This window comes from Equus asinus, chromosome 20, assembly GCF_041296235.1.
Source record: "Equus asinus isolate D_3611 breed Donkey chromosome 20, EquAss-T2T_v2, whole genome shotgun sequence".
Lineage (NCBI taxonomy): Eukaryota > Metazoa > Chordata > Mammalia > Perissodactyla > Equidae > Equus > Equus asinus.
In genome coordinates this window covers 52,064,643-52,086,655 of record NC_091809.1, presented here as the reverse complement: position 1 = coordinate 52,086,655, position 22,013 = coordinate 52,064,643, and the positions used below count along the sequence as shown (strand labels likewise).

Below are 22,013 nucleotides of genomic sequence, written 5' to 3'. Positions count from 1 at the left end.
TGTTAATGAGCTATTCTGATGGGTCTCTGCCAAAATCAGGATGTACAGGCCAACATTTAGAGAGTTGTTACTTCAGAAACACTATACTCAGTTGCCTTAAAAGGTTATATATCTTGCTACCCTGGGGTAATGGCTGTAAGAGCAGCCAGTCCACTTGGTTGGATTAAGGTAAATATGTTAGAGTTTTACTCATTCGTTTCTTTCTTTATAGACCATATAAGATAAATGGTCTTAATCATGGAGTAATTGAAATTCTAAGATTATCAAATTCAACTTGATTGTCCACACCAATGGATTTTCTTTCAGACTTAAAAATACATTATTTAAAGTCTTCTTCCAGTCTCTCATTCACTTTGAGAAAAAAATTTAATTCATGTACACATTCGTTCAGTACGTATTTAGTGAATTCTTAATATTTGTTAGTCATTGTGCTAAGTGCTAAGGAAACATCACAAGATAGATGTCATCCCATTCCTCCCAGAGCGAATAGTAGTAATATTGTTAATAGAGCATATTATTAAATTTATTACGAGAAATTCAGTATAGTTTGAGAGCATAGATGAAAGTAACATTTATTTCCATCCCAATAGATTTCGGTTTTGGAAATTTCTTTAAAAGTGGTGAACTGCTGGCAACATGGTGTGGCAGCCCCCCTTATGCAGCCCCAGAAGTCTTTGAAGGGCAGCAGTATGAAGGACCACAGCTGGATATTTGGGTATTTCTTTGCTTTGCTGTGTTAAATGCATCTATGATGATAATACTTGGTACTCTGGCCCATCTTTGAAGCTCTTGGTACCTAAAACATAGACAGTAGTTCATACTTTCCCTGTCCACTGGATTGTAATTAGTCAGAGTATCTTGAATTAGATTCTAGGAAACAATTTCTAGGGACGGATGTTAATCATCCTAATATCGGCAATAAATTAAAGTTGAGTAATAATCAAAATTATTAAATTCAGATCTTTTGCTATTTATTATAGGATACTTTATTGCAGTAGTTAGGGTTTCAGGGTTTTTTTTCATAGTCTGAGAAAATAGTAAATCCAAACAAGAATTTTTCAGTCCATAGGATTTTTAAGAGCCCTAGGGATATTTAGGAAAATAAAGTGTGAAGTTTTCGGGAGAAAAGTGATTGCGTTGATTTCTTCCCTAGAGCATGGGAGTTGTTCTTTATGTTCTTGTCTGTGGAGCTCTGCCTTTTGACGGACCAACTCTTCCGATTTTGAGGCAAAGGGTTTTAGAAGGAAGATTCCGGATTCCATATTTCATGTCAGAAGGTAACAAATTGTTCATCTTACAATTGTGCTTTACAGAATTTGTGCTCCAAGTGAAATGCCTAGGCAAAGGCTTCTCTTTTTCCAAGAGTTTGGGTGCCAAATAAAGTGACTGAGTCACTTTAAAAGCCATAGAAATAAGCACCCCCTCCATGTAGGTGAGAGAAGTTCCAGCCTTCCTACTTGTAACTGAAAACAGAAAGTTTCCCAGATTAAGAACAGCAAGTCTTCCCATTTATTCTCAGTCTATAAATGTCCCAGGCTTATTTTAGACTTAGAGAAGCACTTTGTAGATACAGATTCACAACCATTTTATTCTAAGTACGAAATGGATTTTCCCATATCCTTTGGGGGGAAGTTGCAAATTAAAATTTTTTAATTAAATTTAAAACCAACTGGCAAAACTATTGAATTAAGATGAAATGCCATAATCCCTACCAGTCCTTGTATTGGGTTGTTATGTAGGCATCAGTTAAGTTTACCCCTCAGTTTAGTTTTTGGTTATCATCCTTAACTCTTTTGCTCCTACTAACAGTAGAAGTAAGCCCTAGTAGTTAATTGCGTAGACTTTGGAGCCAGACTGCCTGGTTTTAACCCTGAGTTCCCTACTTACTGGCAGTCTAACCATGACAAGTTATATCTCCTCTCTGTGCTTCGATTTCTTCAATCTGTAAAATGGAAACAACAGTAGTTACTAATAGAGGTGTTGTGAGGATTGATTAAATTAATCTGTATAGAGCACCTAGCATGGTGCCTGGCACACAGCAGGTGATACAAGGTTAGCTTATGTGGGGGTAGTAAAGAGCATGATGTCAGCTCAGAGAATAAGCTAGTGCCCAAAGTTGCAGGAGTGCAGTTTTCTTGGTGTAATCAGAAGTAAATAATGTTTCACGTACATTTTTCTCAGCTGCACTGATATGGAGAAAAGCAACAGTCCACTGGAGAGCTCTTGCCTCACTTATATACATAGCCTTAGTATATCAGCCTCAGAAGTGACTGAGGATCCATTTATTATTTGCTTGTTCTAGGAAGAAGGCTTGTTTTTTCCTCTAGTGGAAATCTAAGTCTGTGTCTAGATATTTTCAGTTGAGAAATTCAGTGGAAAGGTTCATTTAGTGCAAAATTGGATAGACCTACACCCTTCTGTTGAAGTATTCATTCATGGTGATGGTTAATTTTGTGTCAACATTCACCATGTGAACTTGACAAATATAAGTAGCCTTTATATATTCATTTGTTCATTTGACCTACTTTCCGGTGGGCACTGTGGAGGATACAAAGATTAATGCCAGTGTACCAAGTCACATGAGTCAAGCAAATACCCTGAAGTGCAAGGTGATTTACATGGTTTTTCTAACATTGTGTTTCCTGTAGATTGTGAGCACCTCATTCGAAGGATGTTGGTCCTAGACCCATCCAAACGGCTAACCATTGCTCAAATCAAGGAGCATAAATGGATGCTCGTAGAAGTTCCTGTACAGAGGCCTACTCTCTATCCACAAGGGCAAGAAAATGAGCCATCCATTGGGGAGTTCAATGAGCAGGTTCTGCGATTGATGCACAGCCTTGGAATAGATCAACAGAAAACCATTGAGGTAAAGTGCTCGGAGATTTGACTAAAGATACTTTAGGATTCTGTTGTACTTAGGAACTTGAAATTTCACACGCTTACCTGTCCTCCTGGTCTTTCAGCATGCCATCCCAGCACCTGGGCATACTGTTCCGTTTTCCCTCAAGATTACATCAGACTCTATTTATGTTTGCTTTTATTCAATGTATAAATTCCTCCCTTTGCCCCATCTGCTAAAAAATTCACGAGAAAGGGTTTATATAGGATTGAGAAAAGACAAAGACGGAAGCTTAATTACAAAGTAGAAAGTTTCTTCTCAGATGAAGCATAAAGGTGTATGTAGGTAAGAAACCAGTTTATGTGGAACATCAGCGTGCAGATATGGAACAGGCTGAGGACTGAGCAGGAAACAAGAAGGTAGGCATCAGGTTTAGGAAAGCCAGTGAGATTTAGGTTGTAAACTGGAGAAAGTGGCAAAAACAGGTGGATTCCTGATTTGGAAGTATTATGGGTCATGACCCTGAGAAATTGCTTGTCGCTTTTATTTCTGTCCTTTAAGAGTTAGCATATTTCATAGGATATACATATTTTTAATATCTCCACAACAGTAAAAAAAAAACAAACAAACAATGCTTTTAAGAAGGAAGCATAACTAGAAAGAACATCAAATGCCCCCTTGTGAATATAAAGTGTTCCAGACTGTGCTGCCTTTCCTTCGTTGTAACCGTAGTGAAACCAGACTGGCTTTCCTGCTTTGCTCAGCATGAGCTCGGTGATGTTTTTCTGTGCTTGTTCTTGAAGTAGATCTAGAATGGCAGCTGTGAGTGCAGTTTCGCTGGCCTCTGGTTTTTGCTGAGAGTGCTCTGCATCTGAGGTGCCCTGCACAGCGCCCGTGCAGACTGTCAGGTGGAATTAGAAGCCAAAGAAGCAGTGGTTTCTCTGTTTCTTTAGCATCCTGGGAAAGCTGGCCGGCAAGGGATGTGAAAATTGGGAAGCAACTTTATTTTCAAGGTTTCAAGAGGGTGGGACTGCAAAAACAAGAGGAAAAAATTACCTAAGAACAGAGACACAGTGTCTCTCAATCTAGAATCCAAATGTCATTCTCCAGCCCAAAATAATCACCAGAAATTTCCCCAAAGACTTTAATCGTTCACTTCAGAGTTTGCAATGGTTTGGACTTGTGTTGAAGCTATGGAATTAGAGCCTCTGGGCTCAGGTTGCTAACCAACCTTCCATCATAGCTACAGCCATGAGATGGGACCTTAGGACAGCGTTGAGGAATGTCTCCATGAGACGATGATGGCGTTTTCTCTGAATGCAGAAAAAGGAATGGATCTTGTTAATGTAAAAGGACCAATCAAGTCATTTAAAGGCATCACCCTTTATATAACTAATACTAGAAACTTGAAATTATGCCTTCCATTCTAAATTCTGGAACAGCTTTCATTTTGACACACACTTTGTTTGTTACTCTATTTTTAAGAACATGTGACTTCTTCCCTCCTTTTTTAGAAAGGTGTAGATCATTGGGTGGGTTTTTATGGTTCTCTGCCTTCAGCGCTTGTTTTCTGTTTCAGTCTCTGCAGAACAAGAGCTATAACCATTTTGCTGCCATTTATTTCTTGTTGGTGGAGCGCCTGAAATCACATAGGAGCAGTTTTCCTGTGGAGCAGAGACTTGATGCCCGCCAGCGTCGGCCTAGCACCATTGCTGAACAAACAGTTGCCAAGGTAACACCCCATTAGCCAACAGTCTTATCTGTGCATGTGCCTATTCACATGTCTGACACATTGTTCATCTTGTACGACAATGGGTTAGGATTTCGTTCTCTGCACTGTTTTTCTGTAAAGTTTCTGCCTATCATTCACCAGATTCTCAAATGTTTTAGTATCTTCCTATTTTTAAGAATTAACTTTATTTCAAACAGTTTATTTCTGTAAGAGAGTTCTCCTTTTTTTATCATTCGCTTATGTTGAGAACTAATGTAATTAGCCTGTATATTCAGTTTCATTTAACACATTTTTATTGCAAATTTACCATGTGCAAGCTTCTATAGGGGTTAGAATGTATAAAACACAGTCATTGCCCTCAGAGACATTACAGTATAGAAGCAAAATAAAACAACATCATAAATAATCATGATTCAAAATACAGAAAGATACATGCTGTGGAAGAACTAAAGGCAGAGGAAAGAGAGATGCATCTGAATGGGAAAGCTTCATGGGAGAGATGGCATTTAAGACAGATCTTCAGAGATGTGTAGGACTTTGTTAGGGAGAGGCAGTAGTTGAAGGCATTATCGGTAGGCAGAAGAAGCGGCGTGAACAGAAGTACTCCAGTGGGCAAGTGTGGGGCTTGTTCAAGTTAACCCGCTGGAATTGAAGCATAGGGAAGTGAAAAAGTTGGAGTGGTAAGTTGAAGCCATGTCATGAAGGTTTTGAATGCCAAGGTAAAGATTTTACTTGTAATTCAGGAAGTAATGAGGAACTAATGAAGAATTTTGAGCAGAACAGTGATGAAATTATATCATGCTTTAAGCTTATTTGGTGATACTGACAAGGATAGACTGGATAGAGAAGAGGAGAAATTGGGAGAGAGCAGTTAGGAGATTATGACGGTAGTTGAGATGAGAACTACTGAGGGCTTGAACTCAGGTCGTGCTGGTGGCAGTAGAAAGGAAGGGAAAGCGTAAGAGCCTGTCAGAGGTAGACTAGGTGAACTTAGCAGTGGTTTGGAGAGGCAGCTCAGCATGCTAACTAAAAGCAAGGACTCTGGAGCAAATCCCAGGTTCTCTCATTTTCTGCTTAAGAGTTTAAAAAGTGACCTTGAAACAGTTAGGGGCTGGCCCCGTGGCCGAGTGGTTAAGTTCGTGCGCTCCACTGCGGCAGCCCAGGGTTTTGCCATTTCGGATCCTGGGCCCAGACATGGCACCGCTCATCAAGCCATGCTGAGGCGGCGTCCCACATGCCACAACTAGAAGGACCCACAACTAAAATTTACAACTCTATACTGGGGGACTTTGGGGAGAAAAAAGAAAAAAATAAATCTTTAAAAAAAAAAGGTTACTTAAGGTCTTTCTGTGCCTCAGTTTTCCAAGCTGTAAAATGGGGATAATTATAGGATGTTATGATGTTTAAATTAGTTAATAATTGTGCAGGACTTAGAGTGGTGCTATGTAAGTGTTTGTTGTATAAAATAATCAATAAATATTGGGAAGGAAGAGACAACAGTGAGTTAGAGATGACCCCACTCTTGAGCCCTCGGATGAGAGAATAGTGGTGCCTTTAACTTATTTGCATAGAAGGAAGAGTGAATCTGGATCCTGGGAGAGAGGCTGGGGCTAAAGAGAGTTGGAAGATCATCTATATAGAGGTTAGGAAGAGGAAGGGTTCGTCATTTGATCTACTAGGGTTTCCATCTACTTCTGTGAGTATTTGCGTTGTTCAAAGTGCAAGTAAGAGAAAAAGAGTTTTGACTTTGCATTTCCTGGTTAGCAGTTTTAGAAAATGTGGAGGATTGTAATAGAATTTTGCATTGGTTCCTACAGAATATGTGGGAAAAAAAAACCCAAGGAAATTAAAATTTCCTTGGTTTTGTAGGCAAATGGTATACTTTGTTATAAATGCTTTTTTTTTACTGCAATATATACATTCACTATTTTTTTTTTCTTAAAGATTGGCACCTGAGCTAACAACTGTTGCGAATCTTCTTTTTCTTTTCTGCTTTTTCTCCCCAAATCTCCCCAGTACATAGTTGTATATTTTAGTTGTGGTTCCTTCTAGTTGGGGCATGTGGGACGCTGCCTCAACGCGGACTGACAAGTGGTGCCATGTCTACGCCCAGGATCTGAACTGGCGAAACTGTGGGCCACCGAAGCAGAGCGTGTGAACTTAACCACTCGGCCACAGGGCCTGGCCCTCCATACTTTAATATATAAAATAATGTGAATATTGATACTAATGTGAGTAACATAATGTATTGATAAAGTTCCAAATATTGGGATAAGAGCATCTTTGAGCACTCTTGGAATCCTTCGAAGTTGAATGGTATTGCTTTCAGCACAGAGAGGAGGGAGATGAAGTGAGAATCCTTAAGTTGGGGTACGCCAGCCCTGGTGGTCTAGTGGTTAAGATTCAGCTCTTTCACTGCCTCAGCCTGCGTTTGTTTTCCATTCAAACCACACCACATGTCTGTCAGTGGTCACACTGTGGTAGCTGCATGTTGCTGTGATGCTGAAAGCCATGCCACCAGTATTTCAAATACCAGCAGGGTCACCCACGGTGCACAGGTTTCAATGGAGTTCCCAGACTAGACAGACTATGAAGCAGGACCTGGCCACCTACTTCCAAAAAATTGTCCATGAAAACCCTATGAATAGCAATGGAGCATTGTCTGGTATGGTGCCAAAAGGTGAGAGGATGGCGTGAAAAGATCAGGCAGGGTTCTGCTCTTCTGTCACTAGGAGTCAAAATCGTCTGCACAGCACTAACAACAACAAAAGTTGGATAGTAATAGTGAGCTGTGGTGGTGCCCCTTCCCTCGTGAAAATCCTGCTAGGCAAAAGGATAGGAAGCTGGAAAGCCCCCAGTGCTGCAGGAGGCTCTCCCTCCCAAGTCTATTTATTCTTCTTAAACATTACACAAGTGAGGGAATGGGGTTTGGTAAATGATTGCTCCTGAGCCCACACATGTGTTATTGTACCTGATTGCCTTTCATATCTAAACTTGAAGCCAATTCCCCATGACACCTCAAATTATGTTTAATTTGACTTGGGATTCAGATATATAACGTAGCTTCTCATGTTTGATAATTTTTTTTATTACTGAGCACCTCATAGTTCTTTTTATCTTGTGCATTGACCAAGGTGTCATAGAAGGCTACTTACGGGGACTTAAAATGTCTCTAATTCAAATAGAAGTCTTCAGTGCTCCCTCATAAACATGTCTTGACTGCTTTCTGGATGCTAAGCAATAAGCACTGGTGCTGAAGAAGATGCTCCCTTCCCTACAAGATTTTGCATTCTAATGTTTAGTGTTGAACTTGTTAAAAAATACATTTCTCAGGGCCAGGTCCATGGCTGAGTGGTTAAGTTCATGCGTTCCACTTCAGCAGCCCGGGGTTCACTGGTTTGGATCCTGGGCACAGACTACACACCACTCATCAGGCCATGCTGAGGCAGCATCCCACATGGAAGAACTAGAGGGACCTACAGCTAGGATCTACAACTATGTACTGGGGCTTTGGGGAGGGAAAAAAAAAGAGAAAGATTGGCAACAGATGTTACTCAGGGCCAATCTTCCTCACACACAAAAAAAATAGATTTCTCTGTTTTTATGAGTATAAATGTGCTTAAAGTTTTCTCCCTTTGATCCTTTGATGTTCTACTATTTTTTTTAAAGAAGTGGAAAATCACTTGTTACTTGATACAGCAATAAGAAGTTGTGGAAACAATACGATCCCATGCAAAGATCACATGAGCTGCGGAATCATGCAGACCTTGGGTTCCATACAAAGCTGAGTGACTTCAGCAAGTCAGCATCTCAGAGCTCTAGTGTCTTTAAATATAAAGTGGAAATAACAATACCTACTTCATAAGATTGCTAAAAGATAAAATTAGTTAACTTATGTCAGCAGCTCAGTTCAAATAGAGCACTTATGTGCTAGGCACAGTCCCTTTTACTGTGGCTTCAGAGGTACCCAGTAAACAGTCCCTGCCCTTAAGTAGTTTATAGCATGGTGATATAGTATGGTGATAAAGTACCCAGTATTACTGCTTAGAAAACAGTAAGATTCCTGTCTTAGATAGGTTTACAATACTTATGTTTGCCATATAATGTGCAGAAAATGTTACATCTAATTGACTGCAGATGTCATGCCTTTTTCTTGTGAATTCTAACTACTGGTTTTTAACAGTTGTTCCACTCCAACTTTCCATCAACTGTGTAAATACACAAGAATGAATCATTCATTCCAGTTCTTCTTTAATTACTGATTAGAGGTTGCCCTCCATCACTGCAAGAAAAAGCATCGTATTGGTCTGCTAGGGCTGCCGTCACAAAGTACCGCAAGCTGGGTGGCTTAAACAACAGAAGCTGAACTTCTCAGAGTTCTGGAGACTGGAAGGCCAAGATCAGGTGCCAGTCAGGGTTGGTTTCTGGTGAGGACTGTCTTCCTGGCAGACAGCCACCTTCTCTCTGTGTCCTCACATGGCCTTTCCTCTGCACACAGGGAGAGAGAGAAATCTCTGGGGTCTCATCCTCTTCTCAGAGGAACACCAGTCCTGGTGGATTAGGACCCCACCCTGAGGACCCCATATAATCTTAATTACCTTCTTACAGGCTCTGTCTTCAAATACAGTCACATTAGGGGTTAGGGCTTCAACATATGGATGGGGTAGGGGCACAGTTCTATCCATAATAGGCATATTCCTATTGGAGCAGTAAAGATTTTCCCATAGGAGAGAACATTATTTTCATTTTAATGGTTCTGGAAAGCACAAGTCAGGAGAAGAGATTCAAGACAATAAATACATGTTCTAAAAAGTCATTACAATTAGTTGGACGTGATCATTGTTTATTGTCACTCTTGAAGAAACTGGTAATATCTGCTTCGTTGGGATATTAATCAACCATTTATTTATTATAATGTTTTTTAGTCAGCTCTGTAGTGCTGAGCATGCCATTTGAATATTTATACCCTACCTTGTTCCAAAAAGACTTTTTTAATCCCCTCAGTGATTGAAAGAATCCTAAAAAGCAGACCTCTAAAACCTACCATCCTGTTTTCTGTGAAGTGATTGTCACAGTAAAATGTGTTATTCCTCTGTCCCTCCCAAGTTTACGGTAAGTCCTAGTCCAGATTGGATGTGAAGGTTGTCAAGGAGAATGTGGTATGCTTGGTCTGGCACAGCGTGATCCTGCCGTTTAAAGAGTCACGGGCATAGGGGCAGGGACTGAGAAGGAGCACACATCGTCCGTGTCAGGTTGGTGTCTCATTTCCAGTGCGGTATCTTCAGGTAATGCTTGGCCTTAATAATTTAGACTACTTTCATGTAGATGAAGCAGTCCAATAAATTTGGGAAACAGAAGTCAAAGTTCAGTTTTATCCTTTGATTGAAAAGCTGGTGATAAAGGTAAGAAGAATGTATCAAATATACTTTATTAGGAAGTTTACATTTTGCATCGTGACATGGTGGCTACAAAAATTAAATGACTAATGCTTGAAAGGAAAAAAAAGTTGTTTAGCCTCGAAAGTGGCGTAGGATATAAGCCCGAGCAATGATGATACAAGAAAAGCTACTTCTTTATCATACTCAGAATAGTATACAATGTATTTTTTTTTTTTGTTTTACCATCCATATAATACCAAGCCTTTGCTATTGCTGTTTTATTCTTTATCTCATGCAGTGTATCTAATGATGTTAATATTGGAATATACCAAATATAAAGCATATTCTAAATATTTTCAGAGTATATTCAAATATAAAGTATATTTCTAACATATCCCCCCCATCATTGAAAACCACCAACCTGAAATTTTAACTAGGAACCATTATAGTATCTGAGAACAAAACTGTGTATTCATTTTGCAGTCTAATTCCTATATTAAATCTTATTATCATTTTAAGACTTTAGAAAGAAGGAGAAAGGAGGCATTAATGCTGCTGAGTGGAGGACTTTACATGTTGCCCTTTGCAATCCTAACTTCACTGTGAAGTAGGCATTATGCCTTTCTTGACAGGTGAAGAAAGCAAGATTCAGAGAATTTAGGTAACCTGATTAAGTTCACGCAATTAGTAAGTGATGGAGCCAGGAATCAAACCCAGGTCTTAGGAGAAGAGAAGCTAGAACCATACCACTTTGTTCCTTTTCATTTGTTTGAATTTAAAACTCACCATCCTATATCCCTTGAAGTGATTATAGCAGAAAAAAGGCCACTCCTCTGCCTCGAAAAACTAGTCTGATGATTGTTCCCTCAGATGTTTTGCAATGTTTGTTACATTCAAAAGGCATCTAATAAGTCATTCTGCTAGTTTTGAAGAAATGGGGAGGAAACAAGTATCCAACAGTTTCCTCTTTAAAATCAGTCCTTGCAAAGTGTCATAAAGGAAGATTCTTTTTTACATGATTTTTTAAAAGAAGAGTTTGTAAAGCTTGTTTACTTAGAGTTCTTAACAAGAGATGAAGAATGGACTTTAAACCATCAGGAGCTTTCTATAGTAGGTTGACTTCAGGAATATAACTTGCTCAGCCGTAAGCATCTCTTTACATGGGCCAGCAGGCTGTGCCTCTCCTTGAAAGAAGGACATTCCTGTCACTTCCAAGTAACTGCTGCTTCTCTTTTCCTCCTTTTTCACACACACCCTTGCCAAGAAATATGTACCATCCCACCCCAGAAAAAAAAAGCAGATAGATAGACGGCACTTACTGCCGTGTGCTTTGTATTTATAGTTAGTTGTGTATGTTTCTGTCCCTGGTTCAATTTTGAGCTCCTAGAGGCCGTGACTTTTCTATTCCTTATATCTTTCCCGGGTAATATTTTTAAGGATATAGACAATATATGTTTGTTAAATTGGAAAAAAGAGTGTTCTAAGATTCCTTACAAAGACTAGCTTTCTTGTCATCTGTGTAATATGCGCCTCATCATGGAAGAGGAGTGAAATTCTGTACAACCTATCTCAGAATAGTGGATCGCTGAGCCTGCTTCAAATCGTTACCTGTGTCATATACATACTGTATCAAATCTTTTCTGGAGTTTTCAACAAATAGCTAATTATCCTTTCATTACACCAGGAAGAATGACTTTATTCCAAGAATTTTGTATATTTATATAGAAAGCATTAATGTTCCCAAATTATCTGTTCTTGCCACATTTACAGGCACAAACGGTGGGGCTCCCAGTGACCATGCATTCGCCGAATGTGCGACTGATGCGATCTGCCCTCCTCCCACAGACGTCCAATGTGGAGGCCTTCCCATTCCCAGCCTCGGGCTGTCAGGCAGAAGCAGCCTTCATGGAAGAAGAGTGTGTCGACACTCCAAAGGTACCAATGTCTTTGAGAGACTTGCAGGTTGGCTGGAGACTTCAGTTTGGCCCACGAGTGTTGTACTTTGGCTTTGTTGAACTTTGTCATTTCCTCAAGTCACTCAAGAGTGTTGTTTTTGTGCAGAAAACCTGAGAGAAGCATCCAGAGCTAAACTCAGCTCTCATCACCATCTTATCGTTACAACTGTTATGACTTTTCAAAATCTTTTTTTTTTCCTCTTTCCTTAACCAGTTCCTTCTCTCTTCAAGTTTCTAGATCCTCATAGGTTTTGGGTTGTTTTTTTAAACAAATTGTAATTCTGAAAACAAAAATACAACTCTTACGCTGAATTGAGCTTTGTCTATGTTATTATTGCCTCTCTTCTGCCACGTGTGCTGCAGCTGCAAAATGATGGGCCATCTTTTTTGGTCAATTAAACATCTTTTTCTGTCCAGTTTGAACATGCTTAAAGGAGATGAGTTTATCCTGGTATACTGCATAAAGTTGGCTTTTGGTATATGGAAGATGACAGCTTCTCTCATTTAATGGGTGTTTACGTAACTTATAATATATGTTTTATATACTTAGCATCAAGTCCTGTACAGGGGATCTTCTTAATGGGCAGGTCTTGGAGTCTGTTCAAAATAGACTACTTTACTAGCTCTGTAGGCTTGGGCAAGGTGACTAACTTCTTTGAATTTCTGTTTTCTCTTGTGTAAAATGAGAATACCAACTTTATGAGAGTGTTGTGAGGATTAATTGAGATAATGTGTGTGAGGTTCTAGGCAGATTGTAGATACTCAAAGAAATATTGGTTTCCTATCTTTTTAGCCTCTTTGGGTATTAAAAAGACATGAGTTCTGCCTCAAAGTTGATAGTCCAGCAGAAGAGACAGGATGCATAACTAAAGACAGTGTGCCAGGTGTTGAATAAATTAATAAAATATACTTGGTCCCTTAAAGAGCTATAAATCAAAGTGCTGCAAGACTAGGAGGAAGCAGGGGGAGTTGCTTTAGCTGGTTTGATCAGGAAAGTCTTTGGGTTAACTGTCAGAGCTGGGAATTGAGAAGGGGGCAGAATCACTCCCTGGTTTGGGAGTGGTATTTCAGTGGAGGAAAGAGCCTGAGCAACAGCAAACATCAGGGAAGCCTCAGTCCATCTAAGTCAGAGCAGCAGCTAAGTGCGCCTGAGGAGCAGGGCATGTGACCGGGTGTCGTACGGCATAAAGACAAATACCTTAGCTTCAAACGGCAAGCCAAGGGATGTAGACTTTTTCTCTAGGCTAAGGTTCTCAACGTGGGAATGTGTTTCATGGTCAAAGAGAGTTTTTTTCCAATGGACTTCCCCAAGGTAGTAGGAAACAATTGAAGATTTTTGATCAAGGAAGCACTATGAGCCATGTTGTGCTTCAGAAATGAGCCTGGAAGGCTACATAGGCTGCATTGGATAGGGGAGAGACTGGTGACAAGGACAACAGAAAGTTAGAGCATATGTCCAGCAGGGAGATGATGAGGACCTTGAACTAGCATAGTGCTCGTGAAACTGGAGAGGAGGGGATGATATAAATGAGGTTGTATGGATAAAATCGATAAATATTAGGGTCCAGAGAGAAGTCCAAACTGATAGTATTTCGAGCCTAGATGATGGGGAGGGTGAGTGCCATTTTCAGAAACAGGGAGCTCTGGAGGTAGAGCTGATTCAGAAGTTAAATAATGAGTTGAGCTAGAACGTAGTCAAGGCGGCTTGATCCTGGGCTGCCACAGGCAGGTGTTAAGCCAAGTTGCTAACCACAAGGAGTTAGTGTCCATGCCCCTGAGGACAAGGCTACTTCCTGTGGACAGTCTGTTTTCTCTGCCTGTAGTTGCCTAGCATGTTCAGTAACCTCATAAACTGCTACTAAATTCTCACCCAGAAATTTAGGCATAAATTGGGGCAACATAATTCATTTAAGATCTAATTCCCTTGAAAAAATTAAAATGCAGTCTGCTAAAAGCTTGTCTGTGAGGGCATCAGGCCCGAAACACAGATTGGGCATTGGCTGCCGTATTATATAGGGCAAGCTATTTTTAAAGCTTGTGATTGTTACCGTAACTAGGAAACAGACAGGAAATGAATGATTTTGTGAAAGATACAGACAGAGATAGATGGTGTATTTGCATTTGTAGGAAAAGCAGTGCCACGCTGGAACTGGCCACCCACACTGGCAGTGCCACCCTGGCGCGTAGTCAGGCCATAGATATCCACTTGTCTTATTTGTGGCCGATTTCATTTATGTCAGCAAAAATGCCTGTCCCTCTGCCTTCTCTATACCTCTTTCTTTGGGGCCCATAAATAACTGGACAAACACAAAACTATCAAAGATACAATTCCTTTGTTATTCATATTGCTTCATATGCATTCACTATAACACCCATTTGTTGTCTTCTAAAAGATGCTTCCTAACTGCATGTATTGCTCATTTATTTCTGCTCTCAGTTGGTGGCAGGTATTGTGTGTCAAAGATTTCACCTCTCCTTCCCTCCCAGAAGTCTTCAACTTAAAACTATCAGTAAAGTCCCTTAGGGAATCTGCATTGAAGTGTTGGTTTCTGGTTCTCCTTGAACCCGACTTCAAAAAATAGCACCTTTCTGAGACAGTCACCCAACTCTGACCAGTAGCTGAGACCCCCAGGTAACAGAGACCATTGGGCAGATGTGCTAACCCTGTGGGATCAGTCTTTCTCTTTTGAGGCTTTCTTTGGGAATGATGAATTTTACATACACACCCACACACACACATTTCAGTCACTTTTAACATTTTATTAGAGATTATAATAAAAGGATTCCCAAGTTACTATCTTCATAGCTGGATAGCAGAAGGGAACTATGAGTCTAAACTGTGAAAATGCAAGTGTAATAGAGGTGTTCCATGTCTGTTTACATTTTTAGTACTTTTTTTTAAAGGTAGTATACATAAGAGAAGGTCTGAAAAGGACGTATATCAAAACCTCTTAATGGTCTTAACCTCTAAGGCTACTTTGTAAAGGGGAGAAATTGCACTTTTACTTCTGAATTTGAATGTTTTTATTTAAAATTGAAAACAAAATAAAACCAATCAGAATCACACATGGAAAACTCAGGAAGGGAATAAGAAAAAATTAATTTATCCATAATCCCACTACCCACAGACAAGCATATTTTGACATGTTTCCTTAGAGTTGGTTATATATGGATGGATGGATAATGGATGGGCGGATAGATGGGTAGGTGGGTGGGTGGGTGAGTGTAGGGTGGTTCGGGAAGTAGATAGACTAGTTACAACAAAATGGCATTGTATTATATGTAATTTTGTGTCTTGCTTTTACATAATATAACATTATGAGCATTTTCCCCATATCATGAAATCTTCTTTGAAAGCCTGAGGTGTATTTAACAACTGCCTAATATATTGTATTAGATGTACCCTTACTTAACTGCTCTCCTATTTTTGGACATCACGTACTTTAATTTTTTTACGTGCTTATATATGCTTCAGGTGAATATCTTTGTGTCTAAATATTTGACTGTACTGAGGTTATCCAGTTCTTTCCTTCCTCACCTGGTTGTTTATTTTAATTTGCCTCATGATGGTGAAGATGCTTTAAAAGAAAATGTTGTAGTTATATCCTCATGCTTTTTAAATTTTTATTGTTATAAAGGATTCTCTTTGGTCAAGAAATAATAATAATAGATACAGTATTTTAGTTAATCCTCTCAGACAACTTTACTCCTATTTTGCAAGTGAAAAAAAATTGAGCTTTATGGAAGTTAAGCACCTTGCTAATAAGTCATGGAACTGAGATTTGAGCCTACAGCTCTGCCTCCATATATGCCAAACTTTGTCAGACACTTAGGACACAAATTAAAGAAGGCATATTCCCAGCCTCCAGGCTCACTGACTAGTACTGTGTGCTACTCTGTTGTACTAGTCTGCTTGGGCCGCCATCACAAAATACCGTAGGCTGGGTGGCTTCAACAACAGAAATTATTTTCTCACAGTTCTGGAGGCTAAAGTCCAAGATCAAGGTTCTGGTCAACTTGCTTTCCGGTGAGGACTCTTCCTGGCTTCTGGAGGGCCGCCTTCTCACTGTGTCCTCCCATTGTCTTGCCTCTGTGCTCAGGTGGAGAAAGAGAGAGCTTTCTGCTGTGTCTTCTTATAAGGACACTAATCCTACTGGATCAGGGCTCCACCCTTATGACCCCTTTAACTACACTTCCTTAGAGGCCCCACCTCCAAATTCTGCCACAGTTGGCTTCAATATATGGCTTCCGGGGGAACACAAACATTCAGTCCAGAAGAGTCTGCCAATCTCCTGTGCTAGAATCTTGTATCTGTGGTAGAGTCAAGGGTGTTATCAGTTAGTGACGGAGTTTCTGAGAGTTTGACTCCTGTGTGTATACTACCTAGTGCATATGAAGTCTCTTATTAGAAGTGAAGTGATTGATTGAGCTTTAAGGAAAGACAAAAACAACGTATTGGTGTACATTTTACCCACATTGTATTTTGAAGTCCTGCAATTTACAGTTAGCTTAGATTATTTCCTAGAGCAAAAGCTCTTATGTCTAGCAGCTTAGGTCGCCTAAGTAAATCAGCCCAATATTTCAGTCACACAATCCCAGAGCTGAATTTGTTATATCAAGTCCCTGGGTAAATTGGTAGGCAAGGGTGGCACGATTATCACCTGTTTCCGCAAGTGAACTTATAGCTGAAGATGTTCACATCTATTAACTATGAGCAGGCTCCCACATGCTTTCTGATTTAATCATCAGACATCATCTGAAAAAACAGATCATTGTTTTCCACCTGTCCCAGGATAAAATTGAATTCAAACATTTTTAAATGAAAGACATAATTTCTCCTGTAGTCTAGATGAGCAGGTAAATTTGTAAGCAGACAATTTAAGAAAAAATTATAAATTTTAAGGGGACTGCAAGGTTTTTTGAGTACTCAGAAAAAGATGACTTGTCTCTATTAAGGAAAAAAAGAACCTGGTTGTAAGGCTATACTGCAAGAAATATCTGGGAAAATTTTGACGTAGGCTGTAAGTGTAAAGATGCTCAGTAGATACTTACTTAACAGTCTTTTCTCTGCTACTTTACCCATTTCTAAATCATCCCTAGCTAGTCCTAGAAAATTGTATTAGTAGACAGTTAAGGAACCTAGAGGTATGAATATAAGTTCCCAAGCAGCCATTCTTTCCTACGGCAAACTATGAAGTGTATCAAAAAGGGAACACTTATGTGAGGAAGGGCCAGGGGCAGCATAAGTTGCTGGCCAGATTTCAGAGTTTTTGTTTTCTGGTGCCATGGGGAAGATTGGTCTTAGTCTGGGAGGAGAGCATTTGCCACTCTTCCTTTTAAATGACCGCTCGTCACTTTAAAGCCCTACAATGCGTCAGCTACCTTATCCAAGTAATGGCTACAGCCCCAGAGCAGTTTTTATGGAATAACTGTCCCCTCCCCCAACCAAACAAAGATCTGAGTCACCCAAGTCTGTCTCTCCAAATAAAGGGCTTTGCGGTGCCTTCAGATTGGTTGCCATAAGAGGAAAGCTTCCTGTGTCTGGCACAGGGATGTCCCACGTCACCTCTCACATACATGAGCTTCTCCTGCTTCCAAAGGAAACAATAGCTCTACCCAGTGTATTCCAGGTGAAAGTACTGCTGAGAACTCAGCGTCTTATGACTGGCTGTTCCTGAGCAGCTATTCCTAGGAGAAAACGCATTGATTTCCACGGGGGAATAGTTAAGGTAATGAGGTAAATAATTGCCTCCCCATTGGGGCTTTTACCAGCCAGAAGAACTGGCAACCACAGCTCCCCTTTGTCTGCTGTTTCTGCCTGCCATTAGGTGGTTTGCTTGGCAACTGCGTAGGAAGGCAGAGTTCTCGCTCAGGAGCTGTGCTGAGCTCAGCCCTGTGGGAGAGAACCGTAGATACTGTGTGTGTTGCTGGAGGAGAGGCTTCGGTGTGCTGGTGCTCGTTAACCTCCGCTGGAATTTGGGGCCTGTGAGTCATTTGTTACTCTATAATGGAAGGCTTTGGCTGTTTGCCACTTGAGGGTGTTTTTTTTTTTTTTCAATCCTTTTTGTGGTATCAGCCTGTCTTTAAAGAATCCTTTTTTTCCATTCCTCGGGCACATAGAACCAATTAAAGACTAAATCAAATGGGCAGGTACTTAAATTATGAACATAAAAGTATGTCTAGAAGCTTCCAGTATGTTTTGTGGTTGAAAATGAGAAGAATGCTGGTGACTACTCTTTTCTTAGTTATGAGCCATACAGGTATTTTTTTTTTTTTAAATCTCATCTTCCCCCTCTTTGTCTCCCTTATTTAAAAAAAATAACTGGTAGGCCTCAAGCTAATATACCCCTATTCATCTGGAAACCACTAAAAAAAATTGTTTATTGTAATGACGGTGACTCAGAGAAACCTGGGAGACAGTGCCAATTTGGGTCATAATGGGCTTCTGTCTCTAAGCTGCAGTTGACTTGCCTCAACTTCTAATCTGCGTGTCATCATTGGTAACAAATATGTACATTTTTAATATTTTACTTAACTTCTAGCTTGCTACAAGTCGACACTTTTTCCTTTGTGGATTTTCTAGTGTTTCAGCAGAGCAGCAATTTATAGTTTCCTCTCACACTGATGTTTAGGTAAATGGCTGTCTGCTGGACCCTGTGCCTCCTGTGCTGGTGAGGAAGGGGTGCCAGTCATTGCCCAGCAACATGATGGAGACCTCCATTGATGAAGGGTTGGAGACAGAAGGAGAGGCTGAGGAAGACCCCAGTCAGGCCTTTGACGCGTTCCAGTCCACGCGCTGTGGGCAGAGACGGCACACCCTGTCGGAAGTGACCAACCAGCTGGTGGTAATGCCGGGGTCAGGTATGAGCGCCCGTCAGCACTGGGTTAAGGCTTCACAGCAGCAACTCATATTCCAGTCTCCAAAAAACAGTAACGATGCCAGCCAGTTTCTAAAATACAGTGAACGTTTTATCCTGTACAGACCACATTCAGCAGGCTGTAGGCTTAGGCCTGCTCGGCAGCTAAGAGAGATGAAATATCTCTGAGTTGGCTCCCCTAACTCCTGGGATTCATGCGAGTGCCGTGTGAGGTGTCGAGGACTCGGGCTCTTTGGGAGTGGCAGAGGTTGTATGGGTCCAGGTTCTGGAGTGTTTTCCCCATTAAATTCAAAGCTGATTAAATTGCCCTGTAAAAAGGTTCTGAAAAGATGTTCGGTTGGAGATTAAGCACACTGCAGCTGTGGAAACTCAAGCTGGTTATGCTTTGAATCCCATGTTCAAAGGAGATGCTGCTTGCTGTTGGTCATAACTGTTGTTTTGTTTTGTTTTTTCTCTTAAAGGGAAAATTTTCTCCATGAGTGACAACCCCTCCCTTGACAGTGTGGACTCTGAGTATGATATGGGGTCTGTTCAGAGGGACCTGAACTTCCTTGAGGACAGCCCTCCGCTTAAGGACATCATGTTAGCCAATCAGCCATCACCCCGCATGACATCTCCCTTCATAAGCCTGAGACCCGCCAACCCGGCCATGCAGGCTCTGAGCTCCCAGAAACGAGAGGCCCACAACAGGTCGCCAGTGAGCTTCAGAGAGGGCCGCAGGGCGTCAGACACCTCCCTCACCCAAGGTGACTGACTGCCCTCTCCTGGCTTTTAAAACTCTTATATTATAGGACTTGAGGGGGTTTGTTGCCGTGTTGGTTTTACACCTGTGGTCACTGGAAGGTCTTGTGTTTTATTTAAACTGTTTGGTCCTTATTCTTTCTTTCAGGAATTGTAGCATTTAGACAACATCTTCAAAATCTGGCTAGAACCAAAGGAATCCTAGAGTTGAATAAAGTGCAGTTGCTGTATGAACAAATAGGATCGGAGGCAGACCCTAACTTGGCCTCAGCTGCTCCTCAGCTCCAAGACCTGGCCAGCAGCTCCCCTCAGGTGGGTGCCCTGGACCCTTCCCACAGTGCTGACGATGAGGCGTGAGTCTGTCCTGAAGATATGTTGTTTCATCTAGAGGATTTACTCCAGTCCTAGAGCACGCAGGCTCACTGGGGAAGCCCACAGCCTGAAAGCTTTCCTTGTTGCTGCCACCTGCCACTGATGGGTGAGACACACCCGCATTGGCCCTGGGGGATCAGTACTGCACGGAGGCCTAGACGCTCTCAAGCTCTGTTTGGTTCATAGGGCAGATTTGATATGAATTAGCTCTTACAGTCTCCCTTGAACTGCCCCCCCAACACACATAAAAATTAAGAAGAGTAAACTTCACAGAAATGAGAAGCTTGTTGCCACTACCTTTGATGTGATATCACTTCATTAACTATTACAAGTGGATTATTTATGCTAAAAACACAGAAAAATATTGTTGATCCAGTAAATTTCATTTTGAGCCTATTTTCAGTGCATCAAGGATATTATAGCATTCAATGCCCACATGAAAGTAGTGGCCTCCTGATGACATCAAGAGCCTTTGCTCCAGTACTGACTGGGTAATCGTTTACTACAGATGATACCTGTGTAAATTTTCTGCAGCGTGATTAACCCTCAGCCTACTAGCTGTGTCAAGAGCTTGGAGTGTCGTGGCCCACAGAGCTGGAGTTCCTCTGGACGTTTCCCAAGGTGCTTAAACTGAGAACTGAAACTTTCTCCCACACGGAGAACTGAAAATATTTTCACCCCTTGCTCCTCAGGAGGAAGTTTCTCAACAGCAGAAAAGCGTGTCTGCTCTCGCCACCAGCGTGCGTCCTCAGCTCTCCCAGCGGCAAGGCCTGGAAGCCCAGTACCTGCAGCACAGACTCCAGGTGGGAGCCTCCCCTTGTCACCCCAGCTCACTCCACTCATCCAGAACCTGCCTTTCTGCACAGCAGAAGCCCATTTTGCTTGGTATTTTTTTAGGGTAGCTGCTTGATTCCTTATAGGCAGGTAGGTTCAACTCTGCACTTGTAGTTTCTAGAAACATGTTGAGACTTAGCCTTATGCTCTGTGTTGGCGGCAAAAAAGGATTTGTCCTCAGGCCCCAGGAAAGGACAATGCCACTGAGTGGTAGGAAGGGAAACCTGGCTTCTTTGCTTCTAATGTTATGCCTCTTAATGAATAATAAATAAAATGGAAATCTCAAGTCAGCAAAATTTTAATATCAACTTTCTTCTACATTGGTGCCTGAAAAATCTTTAAAAATGATACAACATAGATCCCATGAAGAACGAATCAGAGGCCGGCCCAGTGGCACAGCAGTTAGTGCACACGTTCCGCTTCGGTGGCCTGGGGTTCGCCGGTTCGGATCCTGGATGCGGACATGGCATCACTTGGCAAGCCACGCTGTGGTAGATGTCCCACATATAAAGTAGAGGAAGATGGGCACGGATGTTAGCTCAGGGCCAGCCTTCCTCAGAAATAAGAGGAGGATTGGCAGCAGTTAGCTCAGGGCTAAGCTTCCTCAAAAAAAAGAATGAATCATTCGTTCATTCAGCAGGTACTGTGGCCTTTGCTATCAAGACTTAACTCCACTTTTCTCATTGTTTTTAATCTCTGTGAACCTCACAGTCTTACAGGACTTTTAGAAATGGAAAACTGAAGTAGATTAGAGCTGAGGCACTCCAGGCCTGCTGACCCAATGCTGCAGGGCCACGGGCTCTGCCAGGGTCTCAGTGCGCAGGTGGCAGTCCATTCACTCTGCATGGGTTCTGGAGGACACACTTGGCTTCATGCTTTAGGCAGAACTACAATCTAATGACTGCATTCTGGATAACAACATATTGTCATGCTTGTATTATTTTTCTGCTCTTCCAGAAGCCCAGCCTTCTGTCAAAAGCCCAGAACACCTGTCAGCTTTATTGTAAAGAACCACCAAGGAGCCTTGAACAGCAGCTGCAGGAACACAGGTGAGAAGGGGTCTTTGGCCAAAGAAGTCACTTTCTTTATGGAAGACTTAAGAATGCTGGATGTGTTGTCCTTTTCCCCAGGTGTTTGCCTCTACTAGGAAAATAGGTGTCAAGACCTGATCGTCAATGCAGATATTCCAGCGTCCATGGAACATGGGCCTTTTAGGACATAGCAGCCCCAAATGTGCTTTGTTTTCCTTTTCGTCTGGCATTTCCCCTTTGGGTTGTGAAT

At 41.3% G+C, this 22,013-nt stretch overlaps 1 protein-coding gene across 1 annotated transcript in view; it reads left to right on the top strand.

The window, feature by feature from the left end:
- The window catches only part of SIK2 (salt inducible kinase 2), a 115,548-nt gene that overhangs the window by 92,075 nt on the left and 1,460 nt on the right, over window positions 1–22,013 (top strand). The window contains exons 5-14 of the mRNA XM_014855426.3: window positions 591–715; window positions 1,154–1,277; window positions 2,649–2,869; window positions 4,422–4,574; window positions 11,723–11,887; window positions 18,540–18,768; window positions 19,247–19,531; window positions 19,675–19,838; window positions 20,591–20,701; window positions 21,690–21,781. Coding sequence (XP_014710912.1) covers window positions 591–715; window positions 1,154–1,277; window positions 2,649–2,869; window positions 4,422–4,574; window positions 11,723–11,887; window positions 18,540–18,768; window positions 19,247–19,531; window positions 19,675–19,838; window positions 20,591–20,701; window positions 21,690–21,781 — 1,669 coding nt within the window. The remainder of the gene's footprint in view (window positions 1–590; window positions 716–1,153; window positions 1,278–2,648; window positions 2,870–4,421; window positions 4,575–11,722; window positions 11,888–18,539; window positions 18,769–19,246; window positions 19,532–19,674; window positions 19,839–20,590; window positions 20,702–21,689; window positions 21,782–22,013) is intronic.